At 32.6% G+C, this 18,594-nt stretch overlaps 3 protein-coding genes across 7 annotated transcripts in view; all 3 read left to right on the top strand.

Moving 5' to 3' along the window:
• The first annotated feature begins 88 nt into the window (after positions 1 to 88).
• LOC138934115 (uncharacterized) lies at positions 89 to 4,077 on the top strand. The gene is made up of 7 exons (XM_070297551.1): positions 89 to 347; positions 1,147 to 1,392; positions 1,824 to 2,081; positions 2,184 to 2,456; positions 2,715 to 2,897; positions 3,177 to 3,488; positions 3,911 to 4,077. The coding sequence occupies exons 1-7, from the start codon at positions 89 to 91 to the stop codon at positions 4,075 to 4,077; spliced, it is 1,698 nt and encodes a 565-aa protein (XP_070153652.1).
• Positions 4,078 to 9,829: 5,752 nt separating this feature from the next.
• Positions 9,830 to 13,372, top strand: Ap-2mu (adaptor protein complex 2, mu subunit). The gene is made up of 5 exons (XM_070297626.1): positions 9,830 to 9,986; positions 10,548 to 10,928; positions 11,003 to 11,253; positions 11,331 to 11,587; positions 11,670 to 13,372. The coding sequence occupies exons 2-5, from the start codon at positions 10,589 to 10,591 to the stop codon at positions 12,148 to 12,150; spliced, it is 1,329 nt and encodes a 442-aa protein (XP_070153727.1). The 5' UTR covers positions 9,830 to 9,986; positions 10,548 to 10,588; the 3' UTR covers positions 12,151 to 13,372.
• Positions 13,373 to 13,924: 552 nt separating this feature from the next.
• The window catches only part of Camta (Calmodulin-binding transcription activator), a 51,565-nt gene continuing 46,895 nt past the window's right edge, over positions 13,925 to 18,594 (top strand). For 4 of the 5 annotated variants that reach the window (XM_070297766.1, XM_070297764.1, XM_070297762.1 and 1 more), the window contains exon 1: positions 14,459 to 14,834. The gene's annotated coding sequence lies outside the window, so the exon portion shown is untranslated. Of the gene's footprint in view, positions 13,992 to 14,458; positions 14,835 to 18,594 lie in introns of those variants that run through there. The other variant, XM_070297763.1, reaches the window with a different exon arrangement.

The following is an 18,594-nucleotide window of genomic DNA, read 5'->3' as shown; positions in this document are numbered from 1 at the left end:
CGGATAAAAGTGAACGATACTTTCAATAGGAACGTCAAGCAATCGAATCGTGGATCATTTTATCTACATTCCGAGGAACGTTAATGAAATGGAAAATGGAAACGGAGACGTTCAATGGGAGTTTTTCGTGATCGGTAAACGAGTTCCGTGGAACGAAGCGCAGTCAATCTGTCCCATTTACGGAGACCTAAATTCTCTCCCGGATTCTAAGGAACAGGAAATGGGATATGGATTCTTGCCGGATCCTTCAATGCGCGAGGCGGAAACAGATACCGGAAGTACATTGGCGGTATTCGACGAGGACACGAAGGATTGGCTCGCACGAATGTTATCCGAATCAAATTACCGTTTGTTTTCTCATTTCTATCTTTTCCAAATATAAAAAGATAATGTTCTGCGCGTTTTTTCGAATCTCTTGATTTTATAATTTTGAAATCACAGATGCGTTTTTTTTTCAATAACATAAAATAGATTTAATCGAAATTAAATGTTCTATTAGGTGTACAACTTTGCTTCCGCCGGTTTTTTTTCCGAAATTCGAGGCTTTATTGTAAAAAACTGGTTATACATTTATGATTCAAAGTATTGTCCATCGCTGGCCACTACTTTCTCCCTTTTTTTGACTTTGACTCGAGTCTTTATTAAGTAATGCCTCCAATTCTGCATCTTCGAAAACCTTCTCTCTTCCACCGCTATGCCGGTCTTCGACGTGAAAATCACCGTTCTTGAAGCGTTCAAACCACTCACGACACGTTCTTTCGCTAATAGCGGCTTCACCATAAGTGTTTGAGAGCATTCGATGAGCCTCAGCCGCAGATTTCTTCATATTGAAGCAGAAAATTAAAACCTCCCGCAAATGCCGAGAATTTGGCTCGTAAACTGACATTTTCAATCGAGAATAACTTTATGATGCAGACACAAATCGACTAATGTTTCTATGGGGTTATGTTGACAGATGCCCAAGTTTATCGCACGACGTCTATGATCTATTTATTTCGACCACTATTTACCGCTAAAGCCATCTATAAGAAAACGGCGGAAGCAAAGTTGTACACCTAATACATAGCACGAATCGAACTCTGCAATTGATTCTCTCGATTTCTTAATCAATCGACATTGAATTTTATTTTCATTACGATCGCTTAGGATACGACGGTCTCTGGATCGGAGGTCGAAGAAAGGATTCCATCGGCAATTGGACTTGGATTGATACGGGGAAAAAAGGGGATACGTCGATATCGAATTCCTTGATAATTAGAGACTATCCCGCTTGGAACATTGCGGATAATCACGAGAAGAACTGTCTCACGTTCGACAGATTAAATCACGAAGCTCCCGTTCTTGTGCCGGATATTTGCCGGCATCGTAAGCCGTTCATCTGCATGAGACCCGGTGAGAAGACATTCGTCGATTCGTCGCGTTTCGAGGCAAAGAAAACGCGATTCGTTTCGTCCGGACGTTTGCATTAAAAACGATCGTAAATCGTTGCGACATTTGTTGCCGCGTTCATCGCTACATCCGTGATAATTTCTACTACGGTAACTTTTAATCAGCTGTTTTCATTAAAAGTCACGCAGGTGGCATGACTCGTACTATGAAACCGTATTATGATGTTGTTTCTTTTGTATTTTTTCGTTCGCATCTTTTCTCGAGTGTATATCGCACATTAAATATCTTAAGGCGTATGCATTACTTATTTAATAAATAAAATATTTGAAAACTATTTTTTTTTGCATCGATTAAACTAGAATTCGAATTATATAGCTAATAAGTGGCATTGAACATTTTTTAACATGAGAATAGAATATCTTACAATTTTAAAGGACAGAGAAGATTATCGAAAGAAAAGATTATCGAGGGCAATGGTGTCTTTGTCGATGGCCAACAATACACATTGTATCAAGTCATCGACGAGGACGAAGAAGAATTAAAAACGGAAGGAGTGCGAAAAGTCAACGGGGGTGGTATTACGTGGAAAGACGCGAGATTGCAGTGTAAAAAGAGGGGCAAACATCTCGCTATGATTTTCACCGATGAGGCGGCCATCGTCATAGCAAATGCCATGCTGCGGAGCAGACCGTGTAATGAGGGATCATTTTACAATTTGCATTCACTTTATAAGCCAACATTTTTTCATTGGAAATTTAAAAATAAATAAATAAATTATCATCTGTAACTGATAGCTATAGAGAGCGTATGGTTGGATGGTCGTTGCATCGATGGTACCGATTGCATATGGGTTTCATCGGGATTTACGCTACTGTCAAAAAAATCGAACATTACTTCGTATCCACCTTGGTCGGACGGTCACCCCATATTACCATCATCGAAAAACAATGATTTCTATCAAGAGGAAAGATGTCTGATTCTCGATAGACATCTCTGCGCGGAGCATACAACCCCGGTTTTTATCGATCTGGACTGTCAGAAGAAAAGGCCTTTTGTTTGTCAAAATGGTAAATCGAAATTTATTACCACGTGCTTTTCGAGCTGTTGCTTAATATAATTATTCTCTAAAAGATTTTCTCTTAGTATATTATAAGCCTAATTATCTTACATTAGAATCTTTAAGTATTATATAAGTTAATTATAATTATAATAAATATCATTTTCTATTGTAAAAAGAGAGAGAGCATTTTAATTTACTTTCTTAACGATGTTACATAAATAGAAGCACACATTTAAATATAACGTTTTTTTTTTTGCGAATCTAGCGAGTCCAGAAATGTTGAAAGACGAGAGATATATATTAATCGATAATGAAAGATTAATATTTTCTTTCGCTAAAATGACATGGAACGAAGGCAAAGTTTACTGTCAAAATAAGTCTGGTCGTATAGCGAATATATTAGACGCAAAAACTTTATCCGTCGTATTGAAAAAAATGACAGAATTAGGTAATAAATATAACATGTAATACAAATATAATATGACATACAAAATATATATAATTTTTGATCTGAGAAAAAAATTATATAATATAAAATATAAAAAATATTATAAAAATTTTTTTAAGATATCTGCATATATATATATATTTTTTCAGCTAATTTGAATATCATTTATTTAAATATTACTTTATAGATTAACATGCTAAATTTGAGGCTTATTTAATCAGCATATCTTAAATAAAATTAAAAATAAATAAATTTAAAGCATATCTTAAATAAAATCAGGATTAGACCACATTTGGGTCGGTGGGCGAACGGTTATGTCCAAAGATGGTTGGAAATGGGTGGATGAGAATGGTGAGGTTCTTTCAAGGAATGACATTGGTGCCGGAAGTTCTTGGTGCTTCGACGGTTCCTGGCCTTACGCCGATCGGGAGATTTGTCTGAATTTGGATCGCGAAGGTCATGGTATACCATTGTTTTATGGTTTACCTTGCAACACGACCAATCAATATGTTCTCTGCAATTTACCCGCTCGCAAAAGTGTACAGTCAAAATTCACAGAAGTAAACGAAACGAAAGTCGAAGGAAGTATGGGTAAAAAAAAAAAAAATCGTTATTAATTACTTAAATAAAATTTTTTTAAATCATTTATATAATTATTATATATATGTTTGAAATCTGAGGATCACAATTAGAAAGTTGCTGAAACTATTCTCTCTCGGCTTATTAAAAAAAAAATAAATAGAATTTAAAAAAATTAAACTGTTTGATAATCAAGTTTCTATTATTGTTTTCTACACTTTTTTTCAAATATAAAATTTTATTATCTCGCAAAATACCTTATATAATTTTAGTACTATATGCAAAATTGACAGATTTCCTGTACTCAAAGCTGTTTGATTTTTTTAGTTTTATCAAAAAAAAAAAAAAAAAAAAAAAATAGCCGAATAGTTTAAGCAACTTTTTAATTGTTACCTTGTACATAGAAATGTATATTGTGTACACTTTTATTATAGATATTCAACAACAAGCTACAGATTTAGCAGGGAGAATACGTAAGCTAGCTAAGGATAAGCAATCTGGCTTACTTTTTGTAATGGATGATAGTTTAAGCGTCTTGAATACTTGGTTCGCTGAAGAAATGAAACTAGCAGCTACCATTATTCGCCGATATTTCCCGTAAGATCATCTGATCCATTTAAGAATAATTACGTTTAAACGACATAAATTTATTTTAGCAAAATTATATATTCGTTTTCGGAAATTAATTAAAAAATTTTTTAATCGAAGTTTATTTATATAAAGATATTATGCAAAATAAATTGCTACCAATTTCTTTTAATTTTTTTTATTTTTGCCTGATTGAATTTAAATCATGTTTGTATAAATTCTGTTGGACTTATCGGCTCAATCACCCGACAGATTGTCACAAGATCATCCAATGGGCATGATTACTTTTTCGCAAAAAGCTAAGATAGCTCTTACCTTGAATCAAACGGATACTTGTAATGTCCTCATCTCGTTGTCCAAGGATATGCTCGCAAATCGTGCGGATCGTATAAGCGCGGATCTTGATGGAGTTGTCGGAAAGGAGACAAATTTGATTAACGCAGCTCTCCTATCAGTTGATGCTGTTCGCGCTTCGAATATACAACAAGTTATTATAGGTGAGGTTTTAAAAATTTTATATATAATTTAATTTAAAATTTTAAATTTTTGGAAAATGCTTTCACGTATATAATGATGTTAGTTCTTAATATCTGCAATTCTAATAAATATTACTTTAAATTATAATATTTTTATTATTTACTGTTTTTTATAAATATTTTTGTAATATGTGTACTCTAATGTATGCTTACAGTTTTCATAACGGATGGAGAACATGTAGTTGAGGATAATGACAAGGAAAATTTACGAAACGCTATGGAAAATTTGCAAAATCTTAGGAACGACGGTCATGAAGCGTTTGCAATCGTCGTTAGCCAAGGTCAAAAATACGCGGCGGATTATAACGTTATCGAGGAACTATTCTCCACTTCTTTAAAAGGAGAACGAAATCTATACTTTGTCGAAAATTACAAAGGATTGACGGAAATGAATTCTGCATTGAATTTAACAGGCTGGACGGAAGATCATGCTGCACAATGTAAGTTTTATTGTCGGTATCTGAATTGTACTATATGTGAGACAAGCAAAAAAAAAAAAAAAAATAAAAAAAAATATATATAAGTTATATGCGCGATAATTAATGCCTCTTGTATTCTAGGCGGAGAAATTCAATGGATTATACCAAAGGATAATGAAATGCTGGCTCATCTATTACAATCGAAGAAATAGTTATAATGGGAATAGTTGCAAATATCTGAAATTTGGAACGAGAACGAGACAATAATTGTTATGCGTATCATATACACACAATTTTTATGTTCGTAATTATAATTTATGAATTAATTTTAAATGTAACAGTATACACATTAAAAAAAATGCAATATATTATTCTTGTAATTAAATAAAATAATATAAAGATGATAATTACATAAATATTATAAAAAAATGATTATTAAATATTTACCTTTACAAATAATTTATAATATCTTTTGATGTTGTCTGCTACCTAAATTCTCTAGCCTGTTTACTTTAGTCAATCTTTAAATTATAATTATAATTTTTTTTTTTAATAATTTAACTATAATTTTTTGAATCAACGGTTGGTTACACGATCAGCACAAGATCAACAGATGGTTACGTGCATAAAGAATCAACAGGTAGTCACGTACACGCAGAATCAACAGGTAGCCGGTATGTATTAATCATCTTGTATCTTTAAGGAATAGATAAATAATACTAAAGAGAATGGGAGCAAAAATATAAATTATCAAACAAATTCAAAATTTGCATTTAATCTAATAAACGATCTCTTTAATTTATTTTCTTATTTCAAATCTCTCTTAATTAAAAGAAAAAAAAAGTATTGTTTAAAAAAGCCATCTTAATTTGCTTTTTGTAGCTGTATAAGTTTAAATATCTTTTGCAATATTGGTTTTAGTATACAAGCATTAAAAGTTTCCTTAATATTTCGTGAACTACTAAGAATTCTAAATAAAAAACCGGTTTTGAAAAAATTTATCTTTCTCGAAACTTGAATATATTTTTATATGATATATGAAAAATTGTGATTTCCGAAACGCGGAGGTTTATTCTATTATAATTATTATATTTTCCTATAGTTTTAATGTTTTCTATAATCTTCTTTTTTTAATTTAAACTTTAATTTACTTTTGCAATAAATGCAATGCATATCATAAGAACTTAAAAGTTATGTAGCTCATCCAGTTAAAAGTAACGGATTTATCTACAATCTACAATCTATAATCTACATCTACAATCTCTATACAAATCCGTTACTTTAAAATTAAATAAAAGTTTGTCACTCACCGACACTGATGCGCAACAGCGGAGTTGTTGGTCTTGAGGCTACGTTGTCTGTAACATACAAATATAAAATTCAAATTATAGCAGCGCCTAGAATATAATCAATATTTAAAAAAAAAAAAAAAAAAAATTAAAAATTTATTTTACATACCAAATTTTATATCCGATGCGTACGATAATAAATATGAAAATTTTATAAATTCTAAAAAGACTATTTTTTTAATAATAAAAACATTTTGGATTTATGTAAAAATCTTTCTTTCTAATTTTCTCTTGTTTAATTCTTTCAAATAACGAATTAATCCGCGTATGCGATTTTTAACAACCAATATACAAATAATACAATAAATACTCACCCTTGGGTTGCTCCGCCGGTGCAGGATGCCTCTCCTAGGCCTCCTCCTCCCCTCAGAATGTCAAAGTCGCTACGTTGATCTGTAACATGCAAATAAAAGATCCAAATTGTAGTAGCGCTCAAAATAATTAATATTAAAAAGAATGTATTATACGCATTGAATTTTATATTCGGTGCATATAATATGCAGATTATAATAAAATAATTTTGTAAATTTTGAAAGAATAATGATATATATAAAATAATAATTTCATATAAAAGTTACAATCTAAAAGTAGAAACTTTTACAAGATTATAGCTTTCATATCTTCAAAATTTTCTTCTCTAATTTTCTCTTGTTTAAATCATATAAATGAAAAAACAAATTACGCGATTAATTGCTCAATTTAAATTGCACGTATGCAATTAATAAGTAATTAATATACAAATAATAATTTACTTACCGCAGAGTTGCTCCACCGGTGCCCGATGCCTCTCCTAGGCCTCCTCCTCCTCTCAGGATTCACACGCGCGATACTTTAAACGGCACTCCCGCACTTTCGAATTTCGGCATGATCGAATTCTTTTAATAGTTTCCATTCTTATATAAAATCAAAAATTTGATAATAATTTTTTAACATGCAAAAGATACTTCAGATTTTAATAAATAAATTTTGAGATTATATGAAGACAAAAGAGAGATGTGAAAAAACTTGTCTGCGTACATCCACCACAATCTTTTTGCGTATCTGAATATTTCGAATACAAAGAGATTGTGAATTTACAAAATTGCAAATTGAGTTTTTTCTTATTTCTCTTAGATATTCTTTGTCACTGAAGGAAGTCGAATGTGTACCGAAAAATTTACAATTTATAATTTCGTTATTATTATAATACAGAAAATCTATATACACACTAAATCCTGATTCTTATATGCCTAATTTCTTATTATTTTTTTCATATGTTAAAGATATTATGTCGATAAATATACATAAAGCATTATTGCATATATATTATATTGCTATGTTGCTGCAATATTATATTGCAATATTTCTGTAGGCGGACATTTTACTGTTGCTGCGATATCATAACAATGTTGCAGCAACATTTCGCAATGTTTCTGCAATATTGCAATCTTGCAGAAAAATGTTGCTGCAATGTTATTGCAATCTTGCGGTGCTGCATGGGCAACGACGACGCACTAGTGTGCGTTCAAATGCGCGTGCCACATATGAGCCATTGTGCGACTCGTGGCAATGCTGTGTTGACACGCGACGCGAAAGACGCGAAAGCCATCCCCGGCACGATGACGGCACTGACCACGCACTGCTACCTTCTTGCTCGAGTATCGCCGCGCGAATGATAATACGTAAGAAAGGAATTTGAGTGTTTCGCCCCACTACAGTTCTGTTCAAGTGTCTTTGTATAAATGATAACAAAGCCGTGATATATAAACAATGTTTACGCCGCCAAGGCCAAATACGATCATGTTAGGTATTATCCTAATTAGCTGCCGAAATATTTCATGTATTATAAAATATACATATATGCGAAATATTAAATTTTATGAATATATTTCAAATTATAAATCAATTATTTATTAAATGATTAAAGCCGTCCGCGACACGACAACGCGACAAGATATTTTTATCAAATTATTTTCCGATACTTGTCACACGATCGCGTTTAGAAAAGAAATTTGACGGAGATTTGGACGGCTCGCACTGCTACTTTACTATGCGGATGTCGTCGTGTGAATGATAACAAATAAAGAAAGAAATTTGATGTTGATGGAATGTCTCGCCCCGTTTATTTATTAATTTTATATGATTAATTATTTATTGATTGATATATTACGAATCCTTTTGTTATGTTAATTGTTTGATTTTGCGATTTGATTATTTAATTGCGTAATCTTAATCTGAATAACAGAAATTTCAATAAAATTTCTTTCTATATTTATTTTGTTATTAAAAATCCAGAATTTTTATCTTTATTTTTTTTTTGTTATTAATCGTAAATATACTATATATTTTTGAAGACTAGTTTAATTGAATTTTACACCAGCAAAATTGTACTATATACATACCATATATAGAATTCTTTATATATATAATTCATATTTATAATTAACTTGAATGATTTTTTCTATTTGCACATTAGCTATTCTCCGTTCTATTTTTAATAAACTTGGAGATGAAAAAGTAATTGCCTTATTATCTTCTATTTTTATCTTATAGACCCTATTTTTAATCAATATTAATCTTAACTCATTAATATTTTACCCTATTAAACAATTTACATTTTAAATTTTTACAAACACATTTTTATTTTATTAATCTTAGCTGAAGCTCAACATAGTGAATTACTCTTTATAATAATTGGACAAATTTTATCCTTAATCTATTTTTTTCTTATATATAATTATAAATATTTGAGACAAATTTATATTCAGCTTTTAAAAATTAATTTTAACTTTTTCATATCTTTAATTTATCTCTAATAAATGTTCAAGAAATGAATCTAGTTTTAATAATAATAAATAAAATTTTTATTATAATTTTTATTGTATCATATTTGGAGGGCAATATTTTTTGCATAAAAATAATTATTGAATTATTAACTAATAAAAAATACATAAAAAAAAAAAAATTTAATAAATTTGTGAAAAGTACAAAATATTAATCTACAGAAAATAATTATGTCATTTATTCTTATATAGCTAAAAAAATTTATATATATATATATATATAAACCTACTACTATTAAAATACTCAATTGAAACTAACTTTATTTCTCCTTCAATAAAATTTATAGACCTACGATTTCATTCAACTAAAAGCCTAATGAAAAAAGATTCAAATTAAAGGATATAAAATCACTATAGATAAAAAATACAATTAAAATTTTTAAAAATCTATACTTTTCTTATTTTATTGTTCTTATAGAAAAGTATATTTATTTTGTCATTATATATGTAGAGACTATAGATTATTTTCTATGGATTCTATAGATTTTAAAATCCCCAAAGTCTAGTTTAATATCGGAAGATAATTGGAGTACGTTGATGTTACCGATGTGTGTTTTCTCTCATTTTCCGCAAACGGCGTTGCAGTATATTGTACATTTAGTTGGCAATCTATCTAATTCTTATTGCCCGCGTCGTTTCTCGTTGGCAATATCGGAGTCGGAAAGTGGGTGTTGCTTTCGTCACTCGCCCGTTAACTCGCGGTTGCTTGTAATCGCGGTGTCGCGCCATATCGTGGAGGGCGGTTACGGAGCATCGTGGACAGAGCTCTCGCTGAATCATTCTCGAGGAGTCATGTGTAAGTGAAATTTCAGATCTTCCTCGTCGCCGGCGTCTCGCGGCGTTTCTTCATCGAGCACGATGGCTTGGGCGCAAAGAGCCACATCCGATCGATAATATTAACCGTTCCCAGGACGTATCGGACGGACGGACAACTCCAAATGTCATTTAAGAAACGGCACATTTATCCTGTCATTACTCGCGTATCTCGCGGAATACGAGTTGACGAATATAGCATATCTTCTCCTTATCACTCTAATTAATGATGACTTCTCATTGATCGATATGAAATACTACTTTTATACGGTTTTTCATGGATTTTTTTCAGCAAAGGAATATCAGATTATTGTATCTTTATTATACGCCAACATTGCGTGATTCTAGTATCGAACATATATTTTGGAGTATTTTTAGAAATTTGAAAACATTACCTTAGAATGTTGTAGATTTTTGGAAATTAAATTCAATTATAGAAAAAATTTAATTATCCTATTATTTGTTATAGTAGGAATTTATTATTTTAAAATTATTAAGAGTATATTTTTTATTATTGCTCATAATATTTTGTTTCTTCTTGCAGATTGATTTTGGCTCCATAGGCTAACACTAGCCTTTGACAAAATGATTGGAGGTTTATTTGTTTACAATCATAAGGGGGAGGTATTAATCTCCCGAGTATATCGGGATGATATTGGCCGGAATGCAGTGGATGCATTTCGCGTCAATGTTATCCATGCACGACAGCAAGTACGCTCGCCAGTAACCAACATTGCCAGAACATCCTTTTTCCATATAAAGCGTGCTAATATTTGGTTAGCTGCTGTCACCAAACAAAATGTTAACGCAGCTATGGTATTTGAATTACTACTGAAGATCATAGATGTTATGCAATCGTACTTTGGCAAGATATCAGAAGAGAACATCAAAAACAATTTTGTGCTTATTTACGAGCTACTTGATGGTTAGTATTTGATTTAATCGATACATCAATAATTATACGTGACTTTTGTCTCAACTTCCATTATCTGCTTGCAGAGATACTTGACTTTGGATATCCACAGAATTGTGATACAGGAGTGTTGAAAACGTTTATCACTCAACAGGGAGTTAAGTCAGCTACCAAGGAGGAACAGGCACAAATAACGTCGCAAGTCACTGGTCAAATTGGATGGAGACGAGAGGGTATTAAATACAGGCGCAATGAACTCTTTTTGGATGTGCTTGAATATGTGAATTTATTGATGAGTCCTCAGGGCCAGGTTCTTAGCGCACATGTTGCTGGAAAGGTAAATTATTCATATTGAAAAATTTAATTATTTTTGTAAGACCATTGCAGATATCTAATCAAAAATCTTTTGCTCAGGTTGTAATGAAGTCCTACTTGTCTGGTATGCCGGAATGCAAGTTCGGAATTAATGACAAGATCGTGATGGAATCTAAGGGCATGAAAGGAGGTGGAGGACTCGGTGGCGGTAGCGATGATCCCACAGGCGCTAGATCCGGCAAACCGGTTGTCGTTATTGATGACTGCCAATTTCATCAATGCGTTAAACTTAGCAAATTTGAGACCGAACATTCCATTAGTTTTATACCGCCGGATGGTGAATTTGAATTGATGAGGTGAGACGCAATGAAGAAAGTATACGAATCGAATATTTTCGTGATATAACAGTATCATATTTTGTCATTTTTATTATAACAGATATCGTACCACGAAAGATATATCGTTGCCCTTTCGTGTCATACCGTTAGTGCGCGAGGTAGGCCGAACGAAGATGGAAGTTAAGGCAGTTTTGAAATCAAACTTCAAACCATCATTGCTAGGGCAGAAAATAGAGGTACGCGTACCGACACCATTAAATACTGCCGGTGTGCAGTTGATATGTCTGAAAGGTAAGGCAAAGTATAAGGCATCGGAGAACGCGATCGTATGGAAAATCAAGCGTATGGCTGGCATGAAGGAGACGCAACTGTCCGCTGAAATCGATTTGCTAGAGACGGACACGAAGAAGAAATGGACAAGACCGCCGATATCGATGAACTTTGAGGTTCCGTTCGCGCCATCCGGCTTTAAAGTGCGCTATTTGAAAGTATTCGAATCCAAATTGAATTATTCCGATCACGATGTGATTAAATGGGTCCGCTATATAGGACGCAGCGGCTTATACGAGACACGGTGTTAATAGCTCCGAGTAATGTCAAGGAATAAATAATTGTAAAGAAGTAAATCTCAATATGGAAATCGCGACTGTGAGTATCGATATTGGATATTTCTCGATATTATTTCATTGTAGCGCATATTTGAAGCGAAACAATCTGAAAATATTCGGAAGGCTAATCCCGAATTATACACGATACGTAGCGAAATTACGAACAACATATCGGGAAAGGAATTCCGTTATGTTAGCATACGATTTAAAATAGTAAGAAATTTTTCTTGTATATTATGTGTATTAGTAAGAAGTTTGTTTAAATTGTTTTTATTTGACTATATTAATATAATATGTCAGAAGAAAATACATTTTTAAATGTAAATTAAAAATAGATTCTCGTGGAAATATTAAATAGTTAATGATAATACCAAGTAGATTATGTTATTTGTGCCAATTTTTCATATCATTGATTTTTTCGCATTAATTGATTTTACAACTTTATACTGCGCCATGTAAAGTGGATTTTATGAATCATAACAAGATTTTTTGATGCGCAAAATTTATGGAAAGTAATAATTAAATATGATCATGAACTTATACATTTTGTTAAACATTCTACTATAAACTTTTATCTGTTTTTGCTTTGTTTTTACTCCAAAGCAATAATAATAAGAGTGGTAAATATGTTATATTATTGTTAGATAGATAATAAAAAGATTTTGATCTGGAATTAGTACAACCATTATGATAATCTATGTTCTTGAAATAAATATATTTGTAAGGTATAATTATTATATATAATGAATGTTTTTTTTAACAGATAGTGAATTTTTGTATTATAATATGTCGATATAAACATAAATTTAATTATTCATTTCTTATATGATTAAAATGATATATATATATACATATATATATATATATATATATAGAATTACGGCCTTAATGGAGTACTAAAGATTGAGCGAATTTAAACAAATCTGTATGCCGAAGATCACTTATATAAAATTGCGATGCGCTCAATGAAATATACGATACTGATAATCTGTTATCTGTGCATGAAAATAGAAAGAAGCATATTATAAGCGATTGTACCAACGTAATTGACTTTGTCTCTCTAAAAGAACGCTCGCATGCGTAAATAAATGTGTAAAATAAATTATTGCCCATGCGTGTGAATATAATTATACTTTCCTTAAAATTATAATCCGATATATCGTACGCAATAAAATTAACTCGAGAAGAGATTTGCCAAGACAATAAAGTGTTATAATTTAATTTGCATGCATGAAATTATTATTAATTTTTGCTTTTATTAATTAGAAACTTATAGAATTAGATAAGCTGTGCTCACGCTTGAATGATATAAAAACAAGTGTCACGTGCAATTAGATATTAAAGCGTAATATAATCAGAGCGTTTAATATAAAGCATTCTTCTTCAATCAATACGATAAATACACAATGATTCTTCAGATTCGAAAAACAATTCCAAGATATAATATTAAAAATACAAAAAACAATTTTCAAGATATAATATTAAAGATATGAAATGATTTAAGTCTTGAAAAAATATGAAAAAGTGATAAAGATATCTATGGAAAAGGAAAGTTACGTTGACGTACATACGCGCGTTTTGAAATTTAGCGGGTATCGATATGCTGAGCGCATATCGATACCTCGAAACATCGACACGCGCGACCTCTCGCTTGAACGCGAGACACGCGAGAACATTTGAAACTTCAACGAGAGCGCTGAAGGGAGCTGCACAAGGGAGCTGGAAAAATGTTAGTGTTATAATTGATAATATATCGAGGCGTTCAATAAATCAACGATGTGCATCCAGTGAAATAATTGATCCACTCTTTCACGGTACGCTTTCTATATATTTGTTCACTCATGTTAATGTCGCATGAATACAATCTTCAATCTGAATTATATGACGATATTGATTCGATATAACAGCGCGATATTTTTCGACGATACGATAGATTCTTAGATATCTCGCGATGATATTTCTCTCACGGTACTTGTTACTTTATATTGTGGCAAGAAAACCTACGTGACTTTTCGCAATCACGTGAAGATAATCGTCACTTTCATCGTGGAGAAATTTTTCAGTATCCGTCGATTCCGCGCTTACGTCACGGTCGATAAATATCGCCCTCTCTTAAGTTCCTAGGTTCGCGCGAGAACCTGCGGCGGGAAACGCTTTGAATTTTCTCCCGCGAGTTTTCTCGTCTACGTGCGGCCGCGTTCACGACGGCACACAGCGCGATGACTTTTCCGTCCCGGCGCGGCGCATGCGGTCCACGCTCGCGCCTGGCACCGCTCTTCGTGCAACGTACAACGACGTATCGTTCCGTATATCTGCCATGGATTCCGAGGATCGACCGCGGCCGCCGCGGGCACGCGTGATCGCGCGACTCCCTGCGTGAAGAAGTGTGTCACGCATCGCACGCGCGTCGACACGCGAGGACGTTCCACGTAGGCGACGCTCCCCGACGTACACGAGGTAGCGTATATACGAGACGAGATCGTCGTCGTCGTCGATCATGAGCGTCGCGGTGTCGTCGCGCGGAGCAAGAAGGTGCCGTCGCCGCTGGTGAACGACGCTGTAGGGGACGACGCGCCGACGCGCACCGGGAGGCGCGCCGTGTCGAAATGATCGCCCTCGTCGACGGACAATCTGTTCTCATTCGGAGCACGGACCTCGTAAGTATCATCTTTGCACGCTACTCTCTCGAGAACCCGACGACGCGCCGCTCTCTTTTTGCCTTTCATAAATAATCTAGAATATTTCTGCGATAAATAGAAAGCTACAAGTATATAAAAAATACTTATATATATATATTTATAAATATTTTCTATACGTATAGCTCTGTATTTATTATAGAAATATTCTAGATTATTTATGAATATATATATATATATGTGTGTGTGTGTGTGTGTGTGTGAGTGTATATAAATATATAAGTAGGAACATGTCTCTAAAATATATACGATATATATGCGAGCATGTATGCGATGGGTGTCGTCGTCGACTTCATCGTAGTCGCGAATTCTCGCGTGGTGGTTCTCGCGAGCGCGAGCAATTTTATGGGTGCTGCTATTTTTAGCGCGCACACCCGTAAAACCGCGACTCGCCCGCCATCCGTAAGGGAGGAATCTCGCGCTTTACACGTATACGGCGGACATCCGAGCAGTATTCGAGACGGATAACGATCGCGTTTTTGCCGGAAATGCCGATGAATCGTTTAACACGAAAATTCATTTCACGACGCGACAGATTTATTGGATTTTCATCGATCCGAGAGGACAATCAAATTCGATTGATCGGCAACTTATATTGCAACGTCGTATTTTCAGCTCTTATTCCGCGCGAAACGTGTATTCGTGTATTAAAATAAATATATTTTCAATTGTAAAAATTAAGAAAAGATATATAAAATGAGAAATTAAGAATTTGTTAAGGCCATCGCTCTTTTATAAGCGCATTAAATATCTTTCTATTTTTAAAGATCAGTTTATACGAAAACTTTTAATAGCACTCGATCCCGATTGGAATTGAAAATATCAATAATATTGTGTTTAGTCTACTGTTGCATTGATACCTAAGATACCTATATAATGTTGATATTTTGCAAAGTATACATACGAAATTTTATTTGTCAGGGATAAACACGATGATTTTTATGAAAAATTATTTCCAGTGAAAAAAACTCGAGTCTCAACTTTAAAAGACCTTCGTGTGTAAGCTCGAAATCTTATCGCGGGTATATCATTTCGATGTATTTAGTTTACAAGGTTACACAGATAATGAAAATAGATAAAGAAAATAAGCGTTATACAGGGTGTCCCATTTTAAAAGACCCATTCAAATATCTCAGAAACACTGCGTTAAATCGAAAAATGTTTCAAACAAAAGTTGTGTGGCTTCAAGGGGGCCATAAGATGGTGACAATTATTTGACCTTGGAAAATCATTTGAAGATCATGTGAAGATCAACTTTAAAATCTTAAATAGAGACCCCCATTTTTTATTTAGTATTCTTGTAGCTGACATCGAGAGCTTTCCAAAACACTATAATAAAGTATTTTTTCATTAAGTGCTTTTTGAGTTATTTTAATGACATATTTTGATATAAAAAATAAAATATCTCGTAAAATATTTAGTTTTTGATAATCTTACCGTAATACTTCTATGTATAGAATAATGATACAAATCAATTAGTATAAAAAAAAAAAATTGTTTTTAAGAAAATTATTTACAATGTATTTTTTTAAACAATTATTTGTTTTTTTTGGCACTAATTAATTTGTCTTATTATTCTGTACATAGAAGTATTACGGTAAAATGATCGAAAACTGAATATTTTACGAAATATTTTATTTTTTATATCAAAATATGTCAGATTAAAATATAAAATAACTCAAAAAGTATTTAATAAAAAAATACTTTATTATAGTGTTTTGGAAAGCTCTCGATGTCAGCTACAAGAATACTAAATAAAAAATGGGGGTTTCCGTTTAAGATTTTAAAGTTGACTTTCATATGACCTTCAAATGATTTTCCAAGATCAAATTATTGTCACCCTCTTATGGCCCCCTTGAAGCCACACAACTTTTGTTTGAAACATTTTTCGATTTAACGCAGTGTTTCTGAGATATTTGAGTGGGTTCTTTAAAATGGGACACCCTGTATAAATCCCATCGTGTTTTTATTGCCACAGAGACGAATCTGGAACGTAAACATGAATAAAACTTAAACTATAGATTTTATCACATTGCATTATCACAATGTATGATATATTTTGTAGAAAAATATTTGATAATTGTTTTAAATTAAATATCACATTTTTAAAGATTAAAAGAAAAATATATTCGTGTTTATTGACAGTTACTTAATTACGTTGGTAAGATTATTATGCATTCTGAATTTTCGAACCTCTTGATCGCAAATAGATGTAGAAATTATTTTCGCGTTTCTACTTGAAATTCAAATTTGTTTTATCTTCTTTTTTCCTTCTGATAATTTCCGTATTAATTTGACGATTTAACGAAGATTAATTTCTTTTTTTAATTTAAGAAAAATCTGCCATTTTCCTCTTTATAAGCCAAACGTCATAGATGTTAACGCAGAGACACCGTAATCTTCTCTAACAGCAGCTGCGTGGTAAATACATCCCTTAAGGGCTCTGGAAGACCTTGCGAAGAATAATATTTTCAGAATACAAGATTAATCTCTTGGTCTTACTGCCTTGACTTATTGAAGTGAGAGCTCTTTTCTCTGCTTTTCACGCTACGTAAATCTCTCAAGTAGGGATAAAGGATAATTGAAAATTAAACATTTATAGAAAAATTGATCTTTGTTTAATAATTTTTTATTTAAATTTGCAATTGAACAATGTATATTTATCAGTCACTTTTAAAAGAAAAAGAAGTCATCGGTGATATCGATACGATTTAATGTAATATCAGCGCGTAAGCCAACATGTTCGTTATCTCGACTCATCATAATCAGCTGTTATCAAGAGTGGCATGCCGTGCGTTTCCTGCCGCCTGGGATTCTGACAGCACGTTCGAAAACGATAGTAACTAGTTGCATAACTAGAATCATGCCCGGGAACATCACTTTAGACTACATCTGACTCCTAACTAACTGTTTGGAAACTGATGTTCACTCTCGAATACAACTGACACGTCAAAAGTGATGCGCGATTGTTGATTACGCTAGATCCCTAATGTTCGGGAAGATATTAATAATATAATTTATAACGCTATAATAATTTATAATAATTATAATAATAATAATTTACAACGCTAAACTTTTGCCTAAATGTTTATAACAAAATAATATGTTTTATTTTTCAAAGTGAATATAAGATATGGAGCTTACTCAATATACATATTTAATTATTATTTATATAAAATATAAAGCAGGAAAAAAAAATTATAAGTATCGATTTTGTCATATTAGAAAGAATTATTTTGTCGTAATATATTTGTCTAATATTTTGCATTATTTTATTTTATACAAAATTTATGATATTTTCATATAAATAAGAAAGCTGTAAGCAAATGGAATTTTTTATGACCGCAGGGAAAAAAATTCGTTATAGGAGCGATATTCAAAATATTCAAGTGAAAATTTTCTAGTCAACTTTTTCGATAAATGTCAAATTGCGACAATTTCTAAGGCACGGCGGTGTTGCTTTTGGAAGATGGGCACAACAACATATGGACGCCTTGAGATCGATCGATCTAAACGCGTATACGTGGCCACCTACATACTTGCCCGATTTCCTGGTTAACGGTATATCAGCACGAAACTGATATACGTTGCACGCTATGCCTAAAGAATTTTATGTCGGTGGTGAAAGCGCGATGAGGGAACGTGTCACATATTCTCTTTATATCCATATGTCATTATTGACGTGTCAGATTTTATTCACCGATTAATGTTCCTTTTTCAT

Source organism: Polyergus mexicanus, unplaced genomic scaffold (assembly GCF_030449975.1).
Source record: "Polyergus mexicanus isolate NDT 795.1 unplaced genomic scaffold, iyPolMexi1.0 SCAF_6, whole genome shotgun sequence".
NCBI lineage: Eukaryota > Metazoa > Arthropoda > Insecta > Hymenoptera > Formicidae > Polyergus > Polyergus mexicanus.
This window is presented reverse-complemented; position numbering and strand designations above follow the sequence as displayed.

Bases quoted from the DNA above. Each gene is read 5' to 3' on its own strand.
- LOC138934115 (XM_070297551.1), top strand. From the start codon at position 89: ATGGAAAATGGAAACGGAGACGTTCAATGGGAGTTTTTCGTGATCGGT. The intron at 2,457-2,714 runs GTAAATCGAAAT...TTGCGAATCTAG, and splicing joins GCCTTTTGTTTGTCAAAATG to CGAGTCCAGAAATGTTGAAA. The intron at 2,898-3,176 runs GTAATAAATATA...AAATAAAATCAG, and splicing joins GAAAAAAATGACAGAATTAG to GATTAGACCACATTTGGGTC.
- Ap-2mu (XM_070297626.1), top strand. From the start codon at position 10,589: ATGATTGGAGGTTTATTTGTTTACAATCATAAGGGGGAGGTATTAATC. The intron at 10,929-11,002 runs GTTAGTATTTGA...ATCTGCTTGCAG, and splicing joins TATTTACGAGCTACTTGATG to AGATACTTGACTTTGGATAT. The intron at 11,254-11,330 runs GTAAATTATTCA...TCTTTTGCTCAG, and splicing joins GCGCACATGTTGCTGGAAAG to GTTGTAATGAAGTCCTACTT.